The 12,023-nt window shown below is 38.1% G+C and overlaps 1 protein-coding gene across 1 annotated transcript in view; it reads right to left on the bottom strand.

Annotated features, from left to right (window-relative positions):
• The window catches only part of LOC110446185 (protogenin B-like), a gene marked incomplete at its 5' end in the record, with an annotated part of 38,065 nt that extends 26,356 nt beyond the window's left edge, over positions 1–11,709 (bottom strand). The window contains 6 exons of the mRNA XM_021491206.1: positions 1,377–1,531; positions 2,282–2,440; positions 2,907–3,035; positions 3,655–3,827; positions 5,254–5,398; positions 11,404–11,709. Coding sequence (XP_021346881.1) covers positions 1,377–1,531; positions 2,282–2,440; positions 2,907–3,035; positions 3,655–3,827; positions 5,254–5,398; positions 11,404–11,709 — 1,067 coding nt within the window. The remainder of the gene's footprint in view (positions 1–1,376; positions 1,532–2,281; positions 2,441–2,906; positions 3,036–3,654; positions 3,828–5,253; positions 5,399–11,403) is intronic.
• Between the last annotated feature and the right edge of the window lie 314 nt (positions 11,710–12,023).

The following is a 12,023-nucleotide window of genomic DNA, read 5'->3' as shown; positions in this document are numbered from 1 at the left end:
TGTCTCCCACCCATCACAGGTGTGTCTCCCACCCATCACAGGTGTGTCTCCCACCCATCACAGGTGTGTCTCCCACCCATCACAGGTGTGTCTCCCACCCATCACAGGTGTGTCTCCCACCCATCACAGGTGTGTCTCCCACCCATCACAGGTGTGTCTCCCACCCATCACAGGTGTGTCTCCCACCCATCACAGGTGTGTCTCCCACACATCACAGGTGTGTCTCCCACCCATCACAGGTGTGTCTCCCACCCATCACAGGTGTGTCTCCCACACATCTTAGGTGTCTCCTGTTTTAGCTGGGAAAGATCAGCTTGTCATCCCCTAGGGGGAGAAAGCCTTGTGCCGATTAGCACATGTTCAATTGTGACATCATCAAAATGCGTCATTGATAACATTGTGAGGTCATCAAAAGTGAATGACGATATGCATACCCCACATGTGTTTTTGTTAACAAACATGGCAGACTACTGTCGGATGAGCTGTGACTGAAATAATAGCATGGACAAAAATATCATCCTCTACCTTGAGGGTGTAACAGAAAAATCTCCAACCCTAGGGGTGATATTTTTGGCTGGCTTACCAAAAAACCTCACCCCGAGGGTTGGCGATTTCTCTGTCACACCCTTAAGGTAGGGGATGATTCTATTATCCGGGTTGGCGATTTCTCTGTCACACCCTTAAGGTAGGGGATGATTCTATTATCCGGGTTGGCGATTTCTCTGTCACACCCTTAAGGTAGGGGATGATTCTATTAATCTATCCTATTTGTATTGTTATGCTGCTCACTTTTTACATGAAGAATTACACAGGGAGAGGCAGACAAAAGAAGTTACCAGTTGTATCTGTTTACACTTCCCAGTGCTATAGGAATAAACACATACCTTATTATCTATATTTTTCTTTTTAAAATTAATTCCCCTTTACTGTGTCCCTCAATTTTTGGAACACTCGGAAATATCAAATATCTAATCAGAGACATTCTTTCATCCATCATAACTGTAGATAGATTTATATTTTGGCTGTGGGCAATATTTTTTAAATATCTTTATTTTTAAGACCTATCGCAGTGAGAAAGCCATTAACTACTAATTATTAATAGACTATAGTAATTGTGTTGAATAAAAAATTGATTTGGTTTGCTGAGCATTTTAAGTGGAAAATTTGATTCTGAGCTTTAATTCAAACTTTTTATATGATGGTAATGGTGAAATAATTTACTTGACAATATCTGGCAGACCAAATTCTTACGCATTTAAGAAGCAAATTTGCCCTGAAGAACAAAATACCTTCGTCTTTTAAAATTCCCATTTTTTCAAATCTGAACTTTTTTTCTATTTTTAGGTTTTAAAACATTTTACAGTTGGCCTACGTACAAAGATGCGGCTTTGAGATTCGGCAATGAGAATCTCTCCGTTTCTGTACCATGTCACTTTTGGTCTTGGCTTGCCGGTCACGGGACAATCGAGCCGAATCCGCTGGGCACTCTGGACCTTGTGGCTGACCAGATGACCATCCAACACTGGAGGGGCTGTAACGAAAATAAATCATGATAATTAACTCATTCATCCCTGAAGACACATTTGAACTCTTCCAAATCAAAGGTTTGAATAGTTCATTATGAAACTTAAGGGGTAAATGAGTTAAACGTCTGTGTAGATCTATAGACTCTACAACTAATAGAATTCTCCTCCACTTTAAGGATATTATCTAACCTGGGGGTGATTATTTGGTAATCTCACCCGAGGTAGAGCTTCAGTTTAGACAATCCTTGGATTGGAGATTTCCTGTCACATCTTCAAGGTAAGAGATGATTTTTTTTATTTGACTTTCAGCATAAACCTTACTCGGACCTTCAGTATAAACTCACCTTTGACCTTCAGCATAAACTCACCTCTGACCTTCAGTATAAACTCACATCTGACCTCCAGTATAAACTCACCTCTGGCTTTTAGTGTAAACTAACCTCCGACTACTTTTAGTATAAACTCACCTCTGACCTTCAGCATAAACTCACATCTGACCTTCAGTATAAACTCACCTTTGACATTCAGCATAAATTCACCTCTGACCTTCAGCATAAACTCACATCTGACCTTCAGCATAAACTCACCTCGGTCTTATAGTATAAACTCACCTCTGTCTTATAGTATAAACTCACCTCTGTCTTAAAGTATAAACTCACCTCTGTCTTATAGAATAAACTCACCCCTGACCTTCAGCATAAACTTACCTCTGACCTTCAGCATTAACTCACCTCTGACCTTCAGTATAAACTCACCTCTGACCTTCAACACAACCTCTGCACTGGCGTCTACGTGGCCCGGACTGGAGCCGATACACCGATACGTCCCTGCATCTTTCACTACCAGGTTCTTGAGCTTAAGGTTGCTGGTCCCAACCCTCATCTTCAACATGTTTTCTATAACAACACTTCCATCTGAAAAAATGTAAAAATTGGCACAACTTTTGAAAGCGGTCAGTTCCAATTCATCTAAACTCTTTCTCCAAATCATACTGAGAAACACTGTACGCTCCTGAAGAGCCCCACGATGGGCGAGATTTAGTCTGTGGTGTTTTGTTCTATTTCTTTCTATATGATCACATGGATGTTCAAATTTTTACCACTATATGTACATTAAGGTTGTCTAGCCCAATTCTCATCTTAAAAAAATATTATCGCTAGCAAGGCTATTATCTCAACATAACTTACATCTTTATGTAACTTCATGCTGCCAGTTCCAATATCTTCATATTTTGCATAATCTCAAAAACAAGCAGATTATTTCAACTATATTTATCTTTAATTAAGTTCTGTGGCTGCGAGCTACACTCTTCAATTTAACAAACATGGCGATTATTTGTTACGACGTTTACATAAATTATCCCGTTCCGTAAGCCCTTACTTTGTGTGACCCAGGTAACGTTGGGCTTTGGGTTGCCGTCGACCAGACATTCGAGAGTGACAGATTCGTCAACGTTAGCTATGATCTCATCTGTAGCGTACACAATCCTTGGAGGTCTTGGGGCTTTGTCTGAAAAACATTATATACTCCATCAATATATTTAAATATTGAGTCAAACTTTGTTTCGAAGTTTAATTCAAAGCAATAAAAAAATAAAATTGCTTGGTATTCAATTTTCGCGCAATCTATCTCGACAGCGAATATAGCAAAATTAAATACCTCACGAATACTATGAACTAAACAGTATACATGCATATTGAATGTATATTTTGCTGTTGAAATACTGATATCAAGATCAAGTTATGGATTTTTACAATCAGATGGATGCAAATTACATACAACAAATGAAATCTCAAATAGGAGGAAGAGAATGAACTTAATACATTACTTAATCATTTCATCACTTAAAAAATATATCCAATCTATTAATAAAAAAAATATAATGAAATATGTTTTTCTTCAAAATCAAGAATATTTATATGCATTTATCTCAATAAATTGAGGAAAAAACAGGGTTAATTTTCAATAGTGAATTGGATCCCTTTCCCTCATTCACCCTTGCAGACACATTTGACCTCCTCCAATTCAAAGGTTGGAATAGTTTATTATGAAGTTTCAGGGGTGAATGAGTTAATGGAATGGCCCCAACAAACAGGATCAGGTGACCACGCCAGCCTGTATACCGTACCTGGTATTACAGTGAGGATTCCCGTCTCACTGCGGCGCCGAGTCATAGAGGTGAACGTCTCGTGTAGATTGGCGATATCCTGGAGACTGTGCTGTGCTGAACAGTGGTACATCCCAGCATCCTGCTGAAGGACGTTGTGGAGTTGTAGCACACCCGTGGTGAGAGTTGTAGTCCTGAAATAGACAGGAAATTAAAGGATTTGTGTAATGGACAGAGAGGTGGAGAGAAAAACTATTGGATTACTACCGTATTTATCCTATAGTGTATAGTAAGCCCAGGAGTCAATACATAGTGTCTAAGTAGGTGTCCAGCTAATAGCAGGATAAATACGGTAAAGATTTGGGCCCGGACAGAGGGATGGAGAGAAAAACTATTGGATTACTACCGTATTTATCCTATAGTGTATAGTAAGCCCAGGAGTCAATACATAGTGTCTAAGTAGGTGTCCAGCTTATAGCAGGATAAATACGGTAAATGATTTGGGTAGGTGTCCATCTTTTAGCAGGTTTGCATTTCTACTGAACTGTATTTGACATGGGTGGGGTTATTACCAGGTAGCTACTTATCCCAGGATAAATATGGTAAATGATTTGGGAAGAACAACTATTGGATTACTACCATATTTATCCTATAGTAAGTCCAAGTGCCAACACATAGTGTCTGACTCAAAGTAAGGGTCGAGCTTATTTAAGACAATGAAATACCATTATTTCACATTTCTACTTAACTGTAGTTGACAAGGGTGGTATTATTACCCGGCATGTGCTTATAGTAGGATAAATACGGTAAATGATCTGCGGGGTTGAATACCTTTGATAAACCACACCTTCCAGAACTTTTGAAAAATGGAAAATATTCAAGAGTCTTGCAATGGGGCCAGACCAAGATTTGAACCCTTGACCTTAGATCGTTACAGTAATTAAATTAGTATTCTAGTCTAGTTGCACTTCAGTATTATATCCAAAATGAAATTAAGGGGAGACAACTGTGTGTACAAAAAGTGTTTTGCTTGCATTAAGACGGGCATCCTTAACTGGCTGATAAGTCAAACTATCAAAATGTAGACGCTAGGAGTTGTACCTGTGCCTATATATAACCAGTGTGTCAAACACTACTGGATACTCTAAAAGTTCAAGATTCTAGTGTTTTAAGTTCTAAGATCTAATGATTTCACCAGAAAAAAAACCCTCAAAATTTGCTGTTTCCAAGGGTTGTTTTGACCCTAGGGGGGTGCATACACACATTTTATTTACGTTTTAATTTTGAGCGTGCAGACTCTCCCCCACGGAAATTTTAAAAAGTTGGCAAGGATGAATTATATAAACAACAAATACTGTTAAACCTTTATATAACTTCACTCACTTCACATCAGCTAACCACCAGCCTATTTCAACGTCCTTTTTTTTAAATTTTTCTGAAGAATTCCTTTATAACATTCCTGCCATTTATTACCAAACCCCCTTTAATAATGCCAAAATCCCTGGGGAAAATGTTGGCAGTATAACAAGGTTTTACTGTACTCGATATTGAAAACTTAAGTTAACATTCCGAAATTACCTCCCTTTTAACTGTGTAGCAACTGTGCATGGCGAGGTTTACCTGTTATTGAGAGGAAGGCTAGCATCGTCTTTCTCCCATATAAACACTGGAGGGGGCGTGGCGTCTATCTTGCATTCAAATCGGGCCACCCCCCCCACAACAGTCACCTGATTGGTGGGCATCTTGGTAAACTTGCTGGCGATTCCTGAACAGAACAAAAATTCATTATAAAGCAAGTTAGCTCAGATATTATTTCATTAATTGCTGCATTGAGGTTAGGAGTACTGGACTATCCAGCCTCAATAAGGAACGAGCACTGGACAGTCAAGCATCAGCATTTAAGTTTAAAGCACTCGACTGGTTTTTCAAGAAGTCTGATGGAATTGAATGAATTTGAGAGTCTTTCTATCATACACTTACCAAATTGTGCACACATTGTGTTTTACCGGTGATATGTTTTACCTGTGATATATTTTACCTGTTGTATGTGTTACCTGTGGTATATTTTACCTGTAATGTTTTACCTGTGGTATATTTTACCTGTGATATGTTTTACCTGTGATATATTTTACCTGTGATATGTTTTACCTGTGGTATGTTTTACCTGTGATATATTTTACCTGTGGTATATTTTACCTGTGGTATGTTTTACCTGTGGTATGTTTTTCCTGTTGTATGTTTTACCTGTGGTATGTTTTTGGTGTATATTACCTGTGGTTGTACCTGTGGTATGATTTACCTGTGGTATGTTTTACCTGTGATATGTTTTACCTGTTGTATGTTTTATCTGTGGTATGTTTTACCTGTGGTATGTTTTACCTTTGGTATGCTACTATGATAATTACACATTTTCTTGTCTCCTGCAGATTTTGTAGGTATAAATAGTTTTGACAATATTTTCACTATTCTGTTTAGACTATGTGACCCTAAACTCTAGCTGGCCTGAAAATCTTCAGTCCCATGCCAGTATTAACTCCATATTACATAGGGCCAACATTGCAACCAATCAAAAAGTACAAAAGCTATTACATGTGGAAAATAGCAGATCACTTCATTTATTATATTTTTATTTCAGGTTGGGGGGGGGGACAAATATTTCAGAAGGAATTATGAAAAGGGCCTAATACATATTGGCAAATATTGTGAAATATATCAAAACAATTACACAGATCTATGTAAATATGGACAGACGCTGGCCTCTAGTTCATTGTAGAAGACGTTTGCATATAAATCAATTCATGTCATATGCACATTTTTTCTAGTCATGCAAATTTTATGTATAGCTTGAGGGAGCCCCTGAATCTGAGGCCAGATCAATGGCGCCCTTGTTCACGTTTGACTTGCACACTGAATGTTGCATGAATTGATCAATATAACAGAATGGATGGAGGAGAACAAATTCACAATGATTATACTGCCTGTTTAGAATTTCTATATTAATATCATCAGCATTCGGTGCTAGGAATACACACGGTTCAGCCTATCAAACGAGCTGCAGTGTTCAACCAAACAGTATTTCACAATTCATCTAAAGAAAGACATGTTTATGATGTGTGGCAGTCAGTGAATAATCATTAATTTATAATACCGTAAAAAAAAGAGGCCCAATGGGCCTGTATCGCTGTTATTGATTTTATGTCTCTGAATTTCAAACTGGATCAATGAAAATTTAGTCATTTTTGGGGAGATTTCATAACTGATACCTCCTGAGGCTTTGTTGGAATATTTAGACAGAATTTGATATGTTATCTTGAAAAGTGTCTTTGATAACCATCCAACCTACACTCTACTAGCCCAAATATCACGACCCTGTGTCTTGGCAACTATTCTGGGAAAAAAATGTTTTAAAAAGTTTAACACATTTTCCCTTGTGACCTTGAATGTGGTCAAGGTCATTCCCTAGAACAAGAAAATCATTGTTCTTAGCATCTTACTGGACTAATTGTTATTCAGTATCTATAGAAGCTTACCAGACTAATTGTTAGTCAGTATCTATAGAAGCTTACCGGACTAATTGTTATTCAGTATCTATAGAAGCTTACCGGACTAATTGTTATTCAGTATCTATAGAAGCTTACCGGACTAATTGTTATTCAGTATCTATAGAAGCTTACCGGACTAATTGTTATTCAGTATCTATAGAAGCTTACCGGACTAATTGTTATTCAGTATCTATAGAAGCTTACCGGACTAATTGTTATTCAGTATCTATAGAAGCTTACCGGACTAATTGTTATTCAGTATCTATAGAAGCTTACCGGACTAATTGTTATTCAGTATCTATAGAAGCTTACCGGACTAATTGTTATTCAGTATCTATAGAAGCTTACCGGACTAATTGTTATTCAGTATCTATAGAAGCTTACCGGACTAATTGTTATTCAGTATCTATAGAAGCTTACCGGACTAATTGTTATTCAGTATCTATAGAAGCTTACCGGACTAATTGTTATTCAGTATCTATAGAAGCTTACTGGACTAATTGTTATTCAGTATCTATAGAAGCTTACCGGACTAATTGTTAGTCAGTATCTATAGAAGCTTACCGGACTTATTGTTATTCAGTATCTATAGAAGCTTACCGGACTAATTGTTATTCAGTATCTTTAGAAGCTTACCGGACTAATGGTTATTCAGTATCTATAGAAGCTTACTGGACTAATTGTTATTCAGTATCAATAGAAGCTTACTGGACTAATTGTTACTCAGTTTCTATAGAAGTTTACTGGACTAATTGTTACTCAGTATCTATAGAAGTTTACTGGACTAATTGTTATTCAGTATCAATAGAAGCTTACTGGACTAATTGTTACTCAGTATCTATAGAAGTTTACTGGACTAATTGTTACTCAGTATCTATAGAAGTTTACTGGACTAATTGTTACTCAGTATCTATAGAAGTTTACTGGACTAATTGTTATTCAGTATCTATAGAAGCTTACCGGACTAATTGTTAGTCAGTATCTATAGAAGTCATTCAAGGTTTTAACATATATGGCCACTGTGACTTTAAAAGTCACTCTTTTTTCTAACTTTTTAACAGAACAAAACCTGCAATTTTCAATCTCCAACCATTTTTCAACCTAAAAATATTTCCCGATAGTGAAACAGCTGCGGGATTTTCGTGTGGTCTAGAACAAAAATTACACAGATTATTTAAAGAGCTGTTGCTCCAAGTCTAAATGAAAGTGTCATAAAAAAACGTGTCCGTTACAACTATTTACGTTTTTATGACATTTTGTGTGCCCTTCTAAGCTGTAAATTTAAACAACACGATTCTTGTCATGAACATATATCAACTACCAGTGAGTGTATTAGCTGCTGCAAAGCCTGTTACAGCTGGCTACAACAAGGCTTGTCAATGAATGTTCTGTAGAATGTACCTTCTGCATCATCAAAACTTTAAAGTACTGAATTCAATATCTACTTTTCTTATATTTGTTGCGAAAAAAGGTGTCATGGGCTACGACTCTCTTTTTTATTTTAAACTTGAAATCCCATCATCCCAACGTGCTGCGGTCGAAATATCATTACCCTTGGCCTTGCGATTATTTACCAAAAGGCAATTCATTTGAACAAATGTCCCTTTCTAGTACTGTTGAAAGCTTTAACACATTTGAACCTTGTGACTTTGAATGTGATCCTTCTGCCACAGCACGATACTGGCCAAATAACATGACCTTTTATAGACCTCTTGGTTATCCAGAAGAAAAAATCGAAAGATTTCAACCTATCTGACCACTGTGACCTTGAAAGTGGCTCAAGGTCATCCATTTGAACAAATTTGATAGCCCTTTATCCCTGCCTGCTCCTGGGTGATATGGTTCTAGGACTCATGGTTATTCAGAGGAGGTCGTTTAATTTGGTTTGGTTTGTTTTTATTTTACATCCTACTTCCAGCTATGGTCAATTTAGGACGTGCCAGGTTTTCGTGGTGGAGGAAAGCCGGAGGTCCCGGAGAAAAAAACACCGACCTAGGGCCAGTACCTGGCGACTGCCCCATGTAGGTCTCGAACCCACAACCCACTGGTGGAGGGCAAGTGGTAGCAGAATGTCAGACGCCTTAACCACTTTGCCACCACGGCCCCTCCGTTTAAAGAGAATTAAATTGTAGTGCTGGACAGATGACTGAAACCAGCAGATACAGTAAATTCTTGATATAATGACTGAATCACTCATTTCAAACTATTTTAGTCCCTTTTTCCTATTTCTTGACAATTCAGATTTGAATTTTAAGTTTTTTTGCGCTGGTTAGAAGAATTAGGACCTATTATAAATCACATTTACTAAGAACAGTATAATTACTGTATATTTTTAGCTAAATTATATTTGTGTTACTTTGATCGGAATTATTGGATGAACATCAGACTTAAAAAAAAATTATGTCCATCAAAACTGTAATGTTATTAAAATGTTTTTTCTTGTAAAAGTAATGTGCAATTTGTTACGCTTGACTGATTTGCTCTGCCTGATGAGAAGGTAATTATGTAAAAACTGTTTGGCTCACAATATATGTTAAACCTATTAATATATAAACACAGTAACTTATGAACGGTGACTATACCGAAGCCAAGTAGGAGAAATCACATATTTTCTGTTCCCAAGTGCTGCCTACGACACACCAAGCTTCAGCATTATAACAAGAGGCCTAAAAGGCCTGTATTGTTGTAGGTGACAGTGCTAGACAAGGTTATAAAATTTACTGTAAGAGGCTTGAATTATGGGCTCGCATAACAACAGGCCAGACAAAAAATATTTTGTGTTTCCTGTCACCCTACCTATAGCTACCCTTATCTTTTGTGCCTACCCCAGATTATAACACAATTTTCAAAGAAGCCCAATCCCCGGACTAGTGGATTTGATGTCGGCCATATGCAAATGTGCAAATATTCAATATTTACTATGAAAACATAGGTCGGGCTAGCATTATTTATCAAAATCTGCCTGCTGGCCAGTAATCTAGATATGAAATTGAACACTTCTACCTATGCAACAGAAGGTGAGAGCTTATACATAAGGGACACAATTGGCCTGTATTAATTACTGTCGGTGAGCGTTCTTGCCTTGACAAGAGGCAAAATTGGCCAGTATTGCATCATGTGAAAGAAGAGGCTTAATGGTCCTGTATTGTTGTTGGAAAACTGCTGACTTTAAACTACAAGAGGCCTAATGGGCCTGTATTGCTGTAGGGTAGCTGCTGACTTAAAACTACAACAAGAGGCCTGATGGGCCTGTATTGCTGTATGGTAGCTGCTGACTAAAAACTACAACAAGATGCCTGATGGGCCTGTACTGCTGTAGGGTAGCTGTTGACTAAAAACTACAACAAGAGGCCTTATATGGGCCTGTATTGCATCTATTGACTTATAACTACAACAAGAGGCCTTATATAGGCCTGTATTGCTGTAGGGTAGCTGCTGACTTAAAACTACAACAAGAGGCCTGATGGACCTGTATTGTTGAATGGTAGCTGTTGACTATAAACTACAACACGAGGCCTGATGGGCCTGCATTGCTGGAGGGTAGCTGTTGACTTAAAACTACATCAAGAGGCCTGATGGGCCTGCATTGCTGGAGGGTAGCTGTTGACTTAAAACTACATCAAAAGGTCTGATGGGCCTGTATTGCTGTAGGGTAGCTGTTAACTATAAACTACAACAAGAGGCCTGATGGGCCTGCATTGCTGTAGGGTAGCTGTTGACTTAAAACTACATCAAAAGGCCTGATGGGCCTGTATTGCTGTAGGGTAGCTGTTGACTATAAAATACTTCAAGAGGCCTGATGGACCTGTATTGTTGTATGGTAGCCGTTGACTATAAACTACAACAAGAGGCCTGATGGGCCTGTATTGCTGTAGGGTAGCTGTTGACTTAAAACTACATCAAGAGGCCTGATGGGCCTGTATTGCTGTAGGGTAACTGTTGACTATAAACTACATCAAGAGGCCTGATGGGCCTGTATTGCTGTAGGGTAGCTGCTGACTAAAAACTACAACAAGAGGCCTGATGGACCTGTATTGCTGTAGGGTAGCTGTTGACTTAAAACTACAACAAGAGGCCTGATGGGCCTGCATTGCTGTAGGGTAGCTGCTGACTTAAAACTACAACAAGAGGCCTGATGGACCTGTATTGCTGTAGGGTAGCTGTTGACTATAAAATACGTCAAGAGGCCTCTTGGGCCTGCATTAGTGAAGTTGAGACTTATACTTACTTGCCACTTTGACCATCACCCGTCGTCCTATGACAACACCTTTACTGTTGTTAAGAAAACACTCGTACAGTCCCTCATCACGTTTTTTCCGCTTTAAGTGTTGGAAATACAGCGAGCCATTCTCAACCATTTGGATTCGTTTGTTTAAGGTGACCTTAACCTTGTTCCGTGTCCATCGATAACTTGTTTGCCCAAATCCTGGACTTGAGAAAGCAGAACAGTTGAGGAGAAATGGGCTGCGCCGCTCTACAATGATAGCGGGTGGTCCAGGAACAATAACAACACCAGTCTCCAGTTCTGTATTCCCTGTAACAAACAAAGCCTATTTATAGTACACCAGTCTATTTATAGTAAAACAGTCTATTTATAGTTTACCAGTCTATTTATAGTAAACAAGTCTAATTATAGTAAACCAGCCAATTTATAGTAAACCAGTCTATTTCTAGTAAAACAGCCTTTTGATAGTAAACCAGCCTTTTTATAGTAAACAAGTCTATTTACAGTAAACCAGCATATTTATAGTAAATCAGTCTATTTATAGTAAACCAGTCTATTTATAGTAAATCAGTCTATTTATAGTAAACCAGTCTATTTATAGTATTTCAGCATATTTACAGTAA

Source organism: Mizuhopecten yessoensis, unplaced genomic scaffold (assembly GCF_002113885.1).
Source record: "Mizuhopecten yessoensis strain PY_sf001 unplaced genomic scaffold, ASM211388v2 scaffold2623, whole genome shotgun sequence".
In the NCBI taxonomy this organism is placed as follows: Eukaryota; Metazoa; Mollusca; class Bivalvia; order Pectinida; family Pectinidae; genus Mizuhopecten; species Mizuhopecten yessoensis.
Note: the sequence above shows the minus strand (reverse complement) of the source record. Positions and strands in the feature narration are given on the sequence as shown.